The 15692-nt window shown below is 44.0% G+C and overlaps 1 protein-coding gene across 19 annotated transcripts in view; it reads left to right on the forward strand.

Moving 5' to 3' along the window:
- ARPP21 (cAMP regulated phosphoprotein 21) overlaps positions 1–15397 on the forward strand; it is a 164293-nt gene extending 148896 nt beyond the window's left edge. For all 19 annotated transcript variants that reach the window (XM_061395814.1, XM_061395825.1, XM_061395812.1 and 16 more), the window contains 2 exons: positions 13317–13465; positions 14619–15397. In XM_061395814.1, coding sequence (XP_061251798.1) covers positions 13317–13465; positions 14619–14876 — 407 coding nt within the window. In that variant the 3' untranslated portion in view covers positions 14877–15397. The remainder of the gene's footprint in view (positions 1–13316; positions 13466–14618) is intronic.
- The last annotated feature ends 295 nt before the right edge of the window (positions 15398–15692 follow it).

The following is a 15692-nucleotide window of genomic DNA, read 5'->3' on the forward strand; positions in this document are numbered from 1 at the left end:
CCTACTAGTTTGGCAATGCTCTTTATTAATATCTCTTCAGGTGAATCACTGCAGTGGAATTCTGTTGCCTGCCAGGATCCTGAGTTGGGGGTGGGGGGTGCTGGGGAGAGATTAGTAGAAGACCCCTGACTTAGTTCTGATCCTTGTCGGCTATGTGTCCCTAAACAATCTAGGGATTCCTTGTGCTTTACTTTCATCTTCTGTAAAGTGAGTCATAATGGCACTGCTCCTCAAGTGTTTAACTCGTTGATGTACAAGCCAAAAGGTTATTATAAGTAAGCTTGGAGGAAGAAAGGGGAATGAATGCTTGTTCACCTGGTTTGAGTTCATGCGAACGAGGCCTATACTAACTCAGCATATGACCTCCTGAAAACGTTGCCTGTTGATAAATAACTGCTCCTTTGTGTGTGTGTGTTTAGGCGCCAAGCTGTGTCCAACTCTTTGCGACCCCATAGACCGCAACATGCCAGCCCTCCCTGTCCCTTACCACCTCCCAGAGTTTCTTCCACTGAACCACTCATTTCTATGTCTAAACATCAGGATGCAGTCAGGCTGAGAGTTTCCAAAGAGATGGTTTGATTCCTATCTTTTGCAAATCATGATATAGTCCTTGAATCTCCAGATTTTGCTCTTCTTTCTCCATAATGCCCTACCTTGGGTTATCTTACTGGAAACAAGCTTGGTGAACCCCAGGTCACATGCACAAGGCATATTCTCCAAGTGCTTAGTAATCACATGGTAATAGCAACGAGCCAGCGTTTGTGTGTCAAAAATACGCCTAGCAGCCCAGTCTGTCATATTTGGAGGAAGCACTATAGCATATATATGCCAGCAAAGGGACTGACAGCAGAATGAGATTTAATCCCCAATTCATGAGAAATTCTGTGTGCAATCCTGTGCCTTCTTAGCCCTCAGCACCCCCAGCTTCATCGCCCTGAGCTGGCTGGGCCAGGAGGTCTCCAGGTACATTGTTCCCACTCAAGGTGAACAATTTCAGACTTGCAGTGGGGAGGAGGGAGGGCAGGGCAAGAGAGAATTTTTTTTTTTTTTCTGTGTACCATTTTTAAAGTCTTGGTTTTTTTTGTTTTTGTTTTTTTTTTTTACTTTTTTACAGCTTCTTTTGTTTGGGCTGCATCAGGTCTAGCTGCATTGTGCAGGATCTTTGTTTGTGGTGCACTGGCTCTCTGGTTGTGTCACGTCGGCTCCAGAGCACACAGGCTCAGTCGTTGCGGTGCACGGGCTTAGTTTCTCGGAGGCAGGTGGGCTCTCAGTTCCCAGACAAGGGATCGATCCCACGTCCCCTGCAGTGCAAGGTGGATTCTTAACCATGGGGACCAGAGGAGTCCCCGTTTTCAAAGTCCTGATTGAATTTGTTACAATACTGCTTCTGTTTTCTATTTTGGTGGTTTGGCTGCAAGGCATGTGGGATCTTAGGTCCCTAACTAGGGAAGGAACCTGTACCTCCCACACTGGAAAGTGAAGTCTTAACCACTGGAACACCAGGCAAGTCCCTAAGAAGAGATTTAGAAAAGCAAGGAATCCCAGATATGTGCTGTAGGAGGGCAAGTAGGTGAGGGCCAGCGTTCTCGTTGGCTTTTTTTTTTTTAAGGCCAAGTGACAATCAAGACATACAAGCAAGCCCACAGTATGTCCCAAAGACACGGGGCTTCAGAAATCTGATTTGTTTTCCTAGATGCCTGGCCAAGTGCTAGCAGACCGGTTTGAGCATACCAGACAGTGTCTGAGGGTTTTTCTTCCCTTCCCACTCCCTTTTTCAGCTCCTTTCCATATCTCCTCCTTATTTAGGCCTCTCCCTGCACCTGTCCCAACACAGGTAAAACTGGAAGCTGCGATGTGCCCACATGACTTGCTGCTGGAAGGAACTTTTTCCAGAGGCAAAAGGGACAAGAAAAAACAGTTGGCATCTGGTCAGCTTTGTCTTTGTTCTGCTGTGATGGTGATCCGTTGCTTTTCTTTGGCCATCCCTCAAGCATGGGCAGGGCTGGGGCATTCTGTTCTGAGTGTATTGCTGCTTTTTTTCCCCCATACTGTGTAACACGCAGAATCCTAATTCATTGATCAGGGATCAAGCCCAGACTCCCTGCTTTGGAAGGTGAAGTCTTAGCCGTTAAGTCTTAATCACTGGGCAGCCAGGGAAGTCCTGCTTCCTCATTCTTTTTCTTCAGGTCTCTGTTTGTGGGCTTATTTTCTGTCAAGTGGCATTGTAAGATTCCTTTAGGGCAAATACAGTGAGGGTGGTTTTTCGTCAACATCACTGATAAATGTTCTTGAGGCACTGAATGCAGAATACCAGGCTAGACCCAGATGTATAAGAAACGCTTCCTTTTCCAAGGATGAGCAGGGGCAGGGCAGTCACACGTCTTGGTCACAGCTAGGTGCTTGGTCTCTGGGATGTTTCTTACAAGAGGGATCTTGGTCTATACTAAAACCCCTTGAGAAGAGGATGGTCCCAGATTTACAGATAAGGAAAATGAAGTCAGAGAGGAGAGATGTCCCCCTCCGCCCCCCGCACAAGGTGTGATGTGTCAGATCCCATCAGCCACAATATGAAAGGAAAAGTAAGAGGCTTAAACGGTAAGAATTCAAAGCAGAAGTATTCATTGAAAGGGCTTCTCTGCTGGCTCAGTGGTAAAGAATCCACCTGCCGAAGCAGGAGACCTAGGTTTGATCCCTGGCTCGGGAAGATCCCCTGGAGAAGGAAATGGCCACCCACTCCAGTATTCTTGCCTGGGAAATCCCATGGCGGGGGAACCTGGTAGACTACTGTCCATGGAGTCATAAAAGAGCTGGACATGACTTAATGACTGAATTCATTGAAAACCAAGGTCCAGCAGTGATCTTCAAAGTGTGGTCCCCAGACCAGCAGCATCAGCAGCCCCCTGGGAACTTGTCAAGATGGCACATCCCAAGGCCCAACCCAAACCTGCCAAATCAAAACCTCTGGAGGTTGGAGCCCAGCAATCTGTGTTTTAAGTTGGTCATTTTAACCAAGTGATTCCAGAGACAGGAGAATGTTGAGAACCATTGTCAGGGGAAGCAGGGCAGGGAAGCAGGCGCTCGGAGATGGAGATGTGATGAGGAGCAGGACTGAGTGGCAGACTTTGAGAATTCAAGGCTTTGAGAAGGGACTGCAAGGTGGACCCGGTTTAGCTCACTCTCAGCGCAGCCTGGTGTGCTGCCAAAGATAGAGCGTGAGGCCTCAACTGGTTCTCTTAGACCCGGAGCGTCGGCATCATCTCGTTACAGTGAATTCAGCAGGCAGCAAAGGGTGTGACTGTCAATACAGCTCGTGTTCTATTTGGGTGCTTGTAAGCTTCCCTGGTGGCTCAGACGGTAAAGAATATGCCTGCAATGCAGGAGACCTGGGTTCGATCCCTGAGTTGGGAGGAGCCCCTGGAGGAGAGCATGGCAACCCACTCCAGTATTGTTGCCTGGAGAATCCTGATGGACAGAGGAGCCTGGAAGGCTGCAGTCCATGGGGTTGCAAAGCGTTGGACATGACTGAACAACTAAGCACAGCACAAAGAATCTAACCACGATGAAACTCTAGCAGGCCTTGGGCAGAAGACCATTCATCCTTCATATTTATTTTTACTTTAATTATTGTGAAATGGGAGGTGATTGTGGACCATATCCTGCAGCTCCAGCTAAAAAGATAAGCACATTTGTATTTGCATGGACAAGCCTGTATATTTCTAACTGTTGTCTCAACCAGATAAAAGCAATAATTTTAAATAACAGTTCCCCGCATGGTGAGATTAAAGACTGTTCTTATTGCTGTTAACAAGGATAATCATGGGTTGATTAGGTAGATGAACAGAAACTATCTCGTTCTTGTTGCTTGGACTTGTGACATCATCTGTTATCCAGCAGCTTCACTTTGGGGCCATCTGTTGGAAAACTGATAGAAACACAAAGGATTCAAAATTAATGTTCCCTGAACCCTATGATGAGCATTTCCTTTCCAATGTTTATCCCGATTTTCTCCTTAGAAAATATTAGTTATGGGTAGAAAACCATTTATACCAGGTTCAGGTGTGGGATTTTTGTTTTTGAGTTACCCATTATGTAATTTAGAATCAGTCACTCTTTTGTTGTAATAAAATGTAAGCAAGTTGACCTTTAAACTTTTTTGGCATCTTGAAATTGAAACTGGACTGATGTTGTCTACCTGGACCTCAAGGAAAAATCAGGAGAAACTAATCCCAAATCATTAGAGCTTGGCCTTCTGCATATATATATGTTCAAAGGATGTGTATCCGTGATGTACCAGAAAACATCATGCCGGTACTTCTTTCAGTTTCTTCAAAGCCAGTGTATATCCCAGTGGACATCCACTGTACACAGCGTACTCCACAGTCCAGTGTATTGTGCAGTCTAGCCCAGGGTCCAGTCCAGTGTATACCATGCAGTCCAGCGTACAGTCTGTGACACATCATAAGGTACATTCCAGTATCCAGTATATGGTACAGTCCAGTGTACAGTCCAGGCCAGTGTACAGTATACTGTACAGTACAGTGTCTAGTCCAGGCCAGTGTACAAGGACACAGCTGGACAATCTGGTATATGGGCGAATGCACATCTGGCACACAGCTAGACACATCTGGTGCACAGCTGGACACAGCCAGCACACATCTGACACTTTGGTATATGGTCAAATGCACAGCTGGACACATCTGGACGGCTGGCATAGTCAAATGCACATCTGGACACATCCAGTGTACAGTCCAGTGTCCAGTCCTATATACACCAGTGTATATCTAGTATACAGTCCAGTATACACTCCAGTGTACATCCAGTGTACAGCTCAGTCCAGTATACACCAGTGTACATCTACTAGTCTAGTATACACTCCAGTGTACATCCAGTGTCCAGCCCAGTCCAATATACACCAGTGTATATCTAGTATACAGTCCAGTATACACTCCAGTCCCATATACACCAGTGTACATCTAGTATACAGTTTAGTATACACGCCAGTGTACACTCCAGTGTACGTCCAGTATACACTCCAGTGTATATCCAGTGTATGTCCAGTGTCTCTGCGCCTGTCTTCTCCATGTCCATAAAAATCCTATGAATGGCTCTTACAGTCATTCTTTCTTACAAGAAAGAGTAAAGCATAGTCAATAGGTTCAAAGAAGGAAGGATAAAAGAGGCAAAACCTAAGTAAACTGAAAATCAGATTGACACTGGATTCAGGTCAGTGGTGTGCCAGAGCTCTCTTGTTTTGGCCCACATGAGCAACATCCAAAACATCAGGAATTTTGCCAGCTGATTGTTAAGCCCTTTGTAGCCTGAAATTGGTGGGGATAGTTACATCAGGGAAATCAGTGAGCACTACAAATCAGGGCTTTTGTTTATCAGAGTCTGGGTTCCAGTGGACAACCGACATCTGTGGTTAGGGCACAGTAAGTCCAGGTTAGTGACATCCAACAGGTGACCTCGCTAAAACTCTTGGCTGCCAGTATCTGGCCGTTCATGTCCTAAGTATCTCCCTGGTGTGTCCCTTCTCTCTCATCCTGCATGTCTGCCTTAGTATCTGTCTTTATCGTCTCTGGCCTAGATTACTGCTGTTGCCTCCCAGCAGACTCTACCACTGGAACAGTATTACTGCTAAATCTACCACTAGAGGGACTTCCCTGGCGGTCCAGTGGGTAAGACTCTGCGCTCCCACTGCAGGAGGCATCGGTTCCATCCCTGGTCGAGGAACTGAGATCCCAAATGCTGGGATCTACCACTAGAATAAAGTTTAGGTAAGAACCCTGCCAGTCTGCAACTGAAGAAGGTAGTTATCTTTGACTATTGGGGAAAATAATATATAACGCTTTCTTATATAAACAGGGTACTTTTGATTAACTATAAAGTAGGTGGGGTTTTTCTTTCTGTTTTGATGTAGGGTTCTACAGATTGAATCTATGACCATAGAACTTATATTCAGAATAGCTGACCGGGGCTAGCTTCCAACCTGTAGCTATGCGAGAGTGACAGTAATAGAATCACTGTGGGGTTGACCCCACTTCTGACCTCATGATCATCCTGTTCTAGCCAGCTGATCGAAAGCAATTTGTCAATGGGAACACCCCCCCAGAGGGAATGCTCCCATGGGCCATGATTAAACCCACCTTTGTCTTCGCTCTACCCTGAGTTTAGTCTGTGGAGAGAACTCCTCTAAGCTGCTTCAGCACCAATTTGCTTTCACCCAGCCTGGTGTAAGCATGCCCATAATTAACACTGGTAGATGTGCAGAAATGCAAGAATGCCACGTTTTCTAAGCCACGCAGCCTCATTAAGAAAGTAAAACGTTTGTGAATCTCCTGCAGGTTTTCTCCCTCTGGGTTGTGGAGGTTCTCTGGCTGTCAGCACAGCACTCTGGGCCAGGAAAGTTCAGAGAATTACTTCAATAATATGACAGCCTCGTCCATTTAAAATGGAATTCAATGCCAGCTCCCCTCAGAGGCATTCATTGAAATTCTGTGCATGAGCTGTTCCTGTAGTCACTTAACAATGTCTCTCATGTTTGCCCTTATTTGGGAGGAAAAAAAAGAGAGAAAGAAAACTAGCTTTGTGGTTGCGATAACATGGATCCGGATGGTCTAATTACAATGAAGAGGCCCCAAGCTTGCAGTAATAGGATGGTTCATCTGATGTGTACGGACAGCCCCGGGAAAATGACCCATGCGTGGACATTCTCGGGGGACACTAAAGAGGCTTCTAAGAATTACACTCTGTGCAGCAAGCAAGCTAATGAGCTAAAGAGAAAGTAGGAAGGAAAACCACTGCTTCAGGAAGTATAGTTCCACTTACGGCTGGTGACAGCGTCCCCCAAGTTCATTAGGATGGACTGGGCTTCCCTGGGATGGGTGTGGCCTCCCTCACTCATTCTGCATCTTGTTCCTAAGGAATGAAAACCACTGGATAATAAATGGCGAGGAAGAGAAAGAGGACAGAGACGGAGATGGCTGGTAAATCAGATGAAGGCAGACACTTACACAAAGATGAAAGACGTCAAAATGAACTTCAACAGCAAAAAAAAAGACAGTTTTTTTTATACCCCTCTTTTTTCATTTTTTGGACAGTTTTATGATATTTTACTTCATATATAAGAACAGTATCTTCTTATGATGTCCAGAGAAGATATTTTTATCCTGTATCTTAATCTTTGGACATGTTTGAGAAAAAAAAAGTCTTCGGATCCAGTCTATACTGCTTTTTTCTTTTAAAAGTTCTACATGGGGTTTTAGGGCACATAAATTGGGAAGTTGACATAAAGGCAAAATGCTTCAAAAGATACACGCCTTGCTTTATCAAAGGTGACCCCACTTAACCTTCACTGTCACATCAGGGAGTCATCACCTGGGAGAAGAAGCAAGACAGTGTCTGCAAAGGCCAGGGGAATCAAGAGAACTGTGTGCCCCTGGACCCCGAGGGAGGCCCAGTGCCAGTGGGACTGTCAAGGGCACCTTCCACTCTACCTGAGGTGGGCACCGGGCATCCAGTACCCCAGACCTACTCCTCTGAAGCATAAGGAGGTGGTCCTCTTTCAGGAAACCAGAGAGATATCATGATCCCGTAGGACACATCTGTTCTCTCCACTCATGGCTAGCCACCTTGAACATCAAGGTGGTTCACATAGATGAAGCCAGAAGGGACCCCTGTCTTAAAAAGTGCCCTTCTAATGAAAGAAAACTTAGGAACAAATCCATAGTGTTCATAGAATTAGAACAATCATGAGAGCAGCCTCTAAACTCCCAAAGTACAGCCACCTCTGAGTGGCTGTAAAACAGGAGACCCAGGTTCAATCCCTGGGCTGGGAAGATCTCCTAGAGAAGGGACAGGCTACCCACTCCAGTATTCTTGCCTGGAGAACTCCATGGACAGAGGAGCCTGGCGGGCTACAGCCCATGGGGTCACAAAGAGTCGGACACGACTGAGCGACTAACACTTTTCATCTGACATCCTAGAGTTTCTGTGTATCTTCTCTTACCAACTTTCAAATACTATAGATACTTTTTATTTCCAAAGGTCACGTGACTTTCTTAGCCACAGCTAGCTGCCTGATACAGTCAAGCAACAGAACTGATGTTATATTTAATGAGCAAATAAGTATTTTTTAATGCTTTTTTTTTCTTTTTTTTTCTAAAATATTTATTTGGCCGAGCCGGGTCTTAGCTGTGGCATGTGGGACCTAATTCCCTGACCAGGAATTGAACTCTGGCCCCCTGCACTGGGAGTGGGAAGACTTAGCCACTGGACTACCAGGGAAGTCCCACGTTATTTTATCTTATATTTTGAGAGCATTTTGAGAAAACAATCCAAAGTAAATGTACAGAATCTTCGAAGATTGTGAGGAGAGGCGTTCTTTGAAATGGACCTAGTAAATGAAAACTGTAGTTTCCACTGATTAGGAACTAATGAAGTAAATGAAGGGACTAAATCCATTTGACTCACACCCCCCAACCCCAGCTCCAACCTGACCACCTGTCTGGTATCCTGTTGTCTGAGTGACCGATCTTTTAAATCATTATTGAGTGGTCTGAGTTGATTTTGTCAGGCCAATTATGCTTTACCTTTGATTTTTCTTTCTTTGATACCAGCAAGACCATGTTCAACAGACTATGGACCATAACTCTCATCATCTTAATGGTTTTAACTATTGAGAAAACAATGCAGTGAATGGCCATTGAGTAGCCGCCAGGCTAAGGAAGTTATGTTAATATATGAGAGTTGGAAGAATGTGCAATGAATAGTACTACAATTTAGGGAGCAAAAACAGGGATGCTCAAGCCAGAAAACCTCAACCTAAATTCTAGCTTTCCTTCCTACTAGCACTCTGACCCTGACAAATGTCTGGGTCATAGTTGTGTCTCTCGTAAAAGGAGTTTAATAGCACTGACTACCTCCCAGGATTGTTGTGACAATAAAGTGTAAGTGCTTAATTTACTGCCTGGATCAGAGTAAGCGATCAAACCAATATAGCTAATTAGCTAGTTCTGATGGAGAATCTTTAAAGAAGAAGAAAAAGTAAAAGAATCCATAGGAAACCAAGGAACAGAACCAGGCAGATATTATTAATAGAAAGTGGTATGTGGGATGCATGAACTGTAAAAATTTAGCAAAGGGAGAAGGCAGTCCTGGATAAACATTTTTCTTTTTCATATTCTTCACCAGCTATGTCACAGCTGAACTACTGTAATTCCATCTCAAAACCATGTACGAAGAACAGAATTGGAATTTAGAACCAGCTACCCTGGTTCCTTAGAAGCCTGTGTGTGTTGGTTCACCCAAGAGAAGTCAGGTTTTACTTTTACAGATTATTAACTTTAGTCATTTGAAAAGACATTGTACCACATTAAGAATACTTAAACACAATAGGAAAATTGCACTACTTAGGTGGCTTGGGAAGGTGTTGAGAACTGTGTAGCTTCTTACTTTGCTCTGTAGATGCTGAGTTGGCCAAGAAGTTCATTCTGTAAGACGGTACAGGAAAACTCAAACGAACTTTCTGGCCAACCCAATATTTGCCCAGTATTTGTAGTTAAGATACACCCTCCTCACCTTCAACCTTCATAACCAACAACAGCCAGGGAATCAAACACCTAAAAACACAGGTCATGACTTTGTAATTCATTCATTTCCAAAATGTTGGCTCCATAGCAATGTATGTACAAATAAGAGTTAAAATAGCATCTGTATCAATCATGCAAGTTTTAATTCCTAAATTGTAATTTCAATTTACATTCTGATTTTTCATAAATACACTACATCAAGCAAAATGTTTCCTTGACAGAATATTAATGAATTACCCTTGGACTACAAAGAGTATTCAAGAACTGCCATATTTTAGTCAAAACAATGTTAAATTTCAGATCTGTAAGATCCAGACATTTTACACGTTATACCTCCTCAATCTTAGCAGAGGGGTATTCTTTTACTGGTCAGGAGGCATTTGTCCATTCCTGACCTTTTTACCTTCAGAAAATAAATGACGCATGTGACATGAAAATTGAATTAACCTCGACTGAAAAAGGAATAATACAAATAGCTAATGTCTTTACGATCGCCTTAGCAAGCCTCCAGGGCAGCTACTGTTGCTGTTTCTGTTTTGTACGATGCATTCTATCTGGCTAATCCTCAATAAATATGAAAAACAGATCATTTCACAGCTAAGAACTGACAAACGGGAACAGGCCTCTCATTTGAGCAGACGAGATAAGCAGGCTGCCACCATCTTCGCCTTCGGGCGAGCTGTGTCCCGGGCAGACCCTGTTAGTTCACTGAGGTCACTGCTATCAGATTTCTGTTTGTCTATTCCTAGACTGGAGCTCAGATTCACATTCCACACAGCCTCCTGTCTCAAGGACCTTTCTGCCGCCTACCTTCTGTAGCATCACTTAGAGCAGTGGGGCCCTCCGATTAAACCATTCCAGGTGTGACTTTCTTGCCTGGAGAGCGAACTGAGAAATGAATGGGGTTCATGAATATAAATTGGACTTTCCTTAACTTTTCATTTAGAAATTGTATAGCGTGATTCGCTCCCCACATAAATCTTTATTTGCCTTAAGTGTGTTGACTCTGGGAATCCTGGTGCAGAGCTGGTAGCCCATTGCTATGCGTGACTGGATGTTGAAGTTTACAAATCAGGCAGAAGTGGCTTGGGGAGGGCGACACCACGGCAGTGTCCCCACACCCGTGGGCTCAGCGAAGATGAACTGCATCCCCCTCCCACCACAGCCCGGGCCCGCACCTTTACTGGGATGAGGCCACCCGACCTCCTCATTCTTTTTCTCTCCTTGAATATTATCTGATAGCTACTTCCTCTTCCTACCAAGACATTCTGTTTTCTGTATGTCTTAGCAGCTCTATTATCATCCAACTGATTTTTCCCTTCACCCCAATTTTGGTTTATAGAGCTGATGTAATAAATGAATCTTTCATAGGCCATCTTGATTTATTTTTGAACAGACGCTGTGAAACAGAGTCATTCTGAAGATGACTCGGGACAGGCTGGAAGGATTCAATAAGCAAATGTATCCTCTTTAGACGTGAGGCCACCCGACCTCTCCTGCCCTCTCCCCTCCCCTTCTTCCCTCTCCTTTCTGTTTCCATCATAGCCATGTGTATCCTGCAGTAGTACCCCCGAGACCAACAGGGGTTCACCCTAAGATCCAAGTATAAACCAGATTTTTTCAAAAGACATTTCTCTCATTTTCAACCTGTACTTTGACTGTTCAACCAGAAATAAGCACCATTACACAGACCTGAAGATGTGCTCACATTGCTTGCTCTTTGCTATAGAAACAGGACATGGTAAGGAGGCTGTGATCATGAATTTTCTACAGTCATGCCAAGTTTTTTTTTTTTTTTTAACATATATAACAACAATCCTTGCTACAGTGAATTTGATATGGCTAGTAGTAATGTCCTAGTAATAATAAAACAGCAACAGAATTTTTTTTTTCAGGGCCAATGGGTATAAGAATAAAAGGGGGAAATCCTAGAGAACAGATTTTTGCAATGAATGTTAAAAGAAATTTCTCCCTGCATATGAGGCATTGTGGGAGGTAGGGAGGACCGTGGCGTGGCCTTAAGTCACATTTCTTGTTCCCAAGTCTGATGATTTCTCCATATTGTATAAATTTCAAACACTTTGCCTTATTTATAAACCCTCTGGGCTGAGGTTATTGAGATCCAGTAGACCTGCAGAGCACATGTAAGGGAGGCTTTGACTGTGTACCCATGAACTCAGAATAACTGGAGGAAAGGTGGCCATGACCCTTAATTACATTTTTAGTATGTGGTGTCTATACTAGAATTTAAAATAACCTAGGAAGTAAAACCACTATTAAAATGGAGTAAGGAGAGTGATGTGAACATTTTTAAAAATGGGGCACAGAAAAGAAGGTCAGAGGATGGTTTCCAGGTTACGCCCTGGCATCACTCACAGATGGGTGCAGGCACCGTCCCAGCCTCCTGACCCGGCTCGTCCCCGAGTTTGCTCTCTCGAGTGTCTCTGACTTTGCTTCATTTTCATCTCATTTGATGAACAGAGCTGATCTCTTAACTTAGTGGCTGTTTACAAGATACACTTCCACAGTATTTCTAAGGTGAATGAAAACATTTTTGGCCGAACACAGGATTGCCAAGTATTGTCTATTGTAAAGACGCTAATGTAATTTCATCCTTTCTCAATTGAAACTCTCACATACACTCAAAAGAAAGGCTATTTATGAACAATGGGCACTGATTAGGAATTTTTTACCCTTTGTTTCAATTTTTTAAATCTGATTGTAAAACTTAGTGTTCGCATCAAGAAAATGTAAAGCCTGTCTCCCAGAGAACCGTATTAAGACAGCAGTTGGCCTGGTTTCAGTACGATTAATAACAGGAGCTCTGGAAGGACCTTATTTTATAGCATGAAGGGAATCTGTTTTATTTCTCTATCACATGTCATCTTCACCAACATCATAACTTTCTTTCCAAAATTTATAAGAATAGTTGACATTCTTGCTTTAAGAATGCATTTTAAACCACATCTTATAGTAGGGGTTAAAATAATTAGAATAAATTCTGGTCCCCTTAAAAAAGAAAGAAAAGAAGCCCTACCAACTGGCCCACCCGGAAGGACACCAGCAGATACATTCTTTAAATTTTGTATTCTGTATAATCTATGATATATACCTGGTCTCTTATGGGAGTGTTTTGCCAGAACGTTCTCTCGGGGGCGAGTGGTGGAACAGAATAAAAGTGTGACATACCTGCTGTTGTTGCCTTTGTCTGAGTCAACAAATATTGAATTAGGTCGAGTTGTGAGTCTTCTTGGGCACTAGGGCATGGAAAATAGAACGTGTCCCAAGTTAAGAGGCTGTTTGGTGATCTCTCTGTGAAGTGAGGTAGTGCAGGAAAGTCAGAGGGTGAGAAAATGAGTCAATTTAATAAAGAAAAACTTGATACTTTGTGACTTCTCCAAGAATCATTGAAACCAAAGCAAAAGACAGATCTGAAAGGTATAATTTACAGCAGTCAACCAACATCAGTAGAGGTTCCCATCTTTGTGTCATGAAGAATGTACCACTACCACAACACTAACCCTTGGATGGAAATATCAGTGAATTTTTTGGAGTCATACCCTCATCCACTCTTGAGAAGCAAAACATGCATAGTTAGGAAATAAGCATTCCTAATACAGAGTGAAAGGTCTTCTGGTTGGCTGGTGAAGAAGTTCTCTTACTCCATGCAATTTCATCTTCGTTCTCCTCGGTACAACCAGTTCAAAAGATGTTTCCTCTTTGCAGGTTACCAGCCAGTCTTGTCTGGTCAGCAGGGGTTCCAAGGCCTCATGGGGGTGCAGCAGCCACCTCAGAGTCAGGGCGTGATGAGCAGCCAGCAGGGAACTCCAGTGCAGAGCGTGATGGTCTCCTACCCAACCGTGTCTAATTATCAGGTGCGTGTCTGGAGCTTGGGAAACAGTGCTTTGAAAGCAGAACTTGCCGAAGTACAGGCTGTGGGTGTGTCCCCGTCTCAGATGGTTGGCTAGGTGGTAGGGGGTGCTAGGTGCCGTCGTGTTGATGATTTTGAGTCAAGATTACACTAGACAAATAGAAAACAGAAAATGTACATTTCTATAACACAAATGGCTTTTGAATACCCTTCTAAGTCTGGTTCCATATAAACTTTCTATTCAGGAAGGAAAATTCTTTCAAGTTCTGTTCATGAAGACCTCTAGACATTCTGTTGAAATGGGACTTAATGAGAGACAGTCCTCGTGACAAATTTTTGTTTGTTTTGATCACAGCCAAAGAAACTTCATTTCACCACAAATTTAACTTATAAAGCTTTTTAAATGGCATCTCAGATTGATCTAAAGGGTATTTATTGGACCTGACAGTTGCATTTTCCAGACTAAACTCACATTGAGTATTTAAAGTGTCACACCCCCTTCTGTAATGTATATTCTGAAATTCACTGAGAGGGAAAGTGAAGGGTTGGTGAAGTATGTTAATCATTCAGCTTAGCTGCACCAAGGACCTCTGGCCCTAGAGACCCTCTCCTCAGTCTTCCTGCCTTGACCATCCTTGTTCACGTTGCACCGGTCTCTACTGCCAACTCAATATGAAATGTTCTTGAAAGTTGCAAGTTGAGAGTGAGGTAGGTTCGTAGGACAAGAGCCTCTGTTATTATCAGTGGTCCAGGCCACTTTGCATAAAACCAGAATGGGAGTGTGGCTTTCCAAAACAGAGAGAAATCCAGAGAGGGGGGTGGTCCACACGGCAGTCCCTGGAGAGCCAGGAAAGGGGAAGGAAAGAGGCTCAAAGCTAACACTTTCTGAGCATTTACTTCTCACCAGACACGGCCCAAGTGCTGTTGCATCCTCCTGCAGCTCGATTTCAGGGGCCACTTTGAAGGAGGTGTCATTATGCACGTGGAATCAGAAAATCAGGGCGGTTAAATGGTTTGCCCAGTGTGAAACAGCTGATAAAAGGCAGAGCTGGGGCTCCAATCCCAAAGCGTGACTGTTTTTGATGACACGACCGTAGCTTGCAGGACACCCCAGAAGGCTCTCCTCATACAGGGACGTGTCTTGTGTCTCCACACAGGTGCCAATGACCCAGGGTTCTCAAGGACTGCCCCAGCAGTCATACCAACAGCCACTCATGCTACCTACCCAGGCCGGCCAAGGCTCCCTTCCAGCCGCCGGGATGCCCGTGTACTGTAACGTCACACCGCCGACCCCTCAGAACAACCTTAGGCTGATGGGCCCGCCCTGCCCCTCCAGCACTGTCCCCGTGGTGTCGGCCAGCTGCAGGACCAACTGTGCCAGCATGAGCAACGCCGGGTGGCAGGTCAAGTTCTGAGCGCTCCGGCTGTGGCCCGTGTCTTCCGACACTACCGTGGCCCTTTGCGGGAGGAGGCGCCAGGTGGGCAAACTGAGGACTTAAGTATTCACTCCACACCCAAATGACTGCTGCTGGTATTCTGTAAAAAAAAAAAGACTAATCCACACGTTAGCTGGTTAATGGTGCATATTTCCGTCATGTCCGCTAGGTATGCCTTTCTAGCTTAGCTAGTGACATGAATTCATCAAGGTAAGATTTTCTCCTACCACTGAATACCACTGTGTAGACGATACTATCCCTAATTTGGATTCTTAGTTTTGTACTTTGTGTTGAGTTTGTGATGCTAAGAAGTATTTAAAAAAAATTATATACTGCAATCACATTGTACCAAAGCTGTAATGGAAAAGAAAAGAATCGATGAATGGAAGGAATAATTTATATACACAATAGAGTTTTCTTTTTTTAATGGATATATACTGTATTGTAGTGTTTAATCGAAATAAAACTATTTGACCTTATGGAGGAAGGTCATGTTTTTACCACCAGTTTCTTTCACTCTCTGTTCCCCTGTGTGTTGGCTTGTGTCACTTTTATCCCCTTCAAGCACTACTTTATAAATAATGCACAGAAAAGATATTCTGGGTGTTTGTAGATGAACTGGTATCACACTAGTAGGCAAACACGGCACCAACTGCAGTTTCTTGTCGTGAATACCACAGGGCTGGCTCCTGGAAATAAATGGCATGTGGCATATCCACTCATTGAACATACATTTTTGAAACGCACACACCTGGCCTTTAGTTTAGGCCCACTGAATGCATGTAGCTGTACTTC

This window comes from Bos javanicus, chromosome 22, assembly GCF_032452875.1.
Source record: "Bos javanicus breed banteng chromosome 22, ARS-OSU_banteng_1.0, whole genome shotgun sequence".
NCBI classification, from domain to species: Eukaryota; Metazoa; Chordata; class Mammalia; order Artiodactyla; family Bovidae; genus Bos; species Bos javanicus.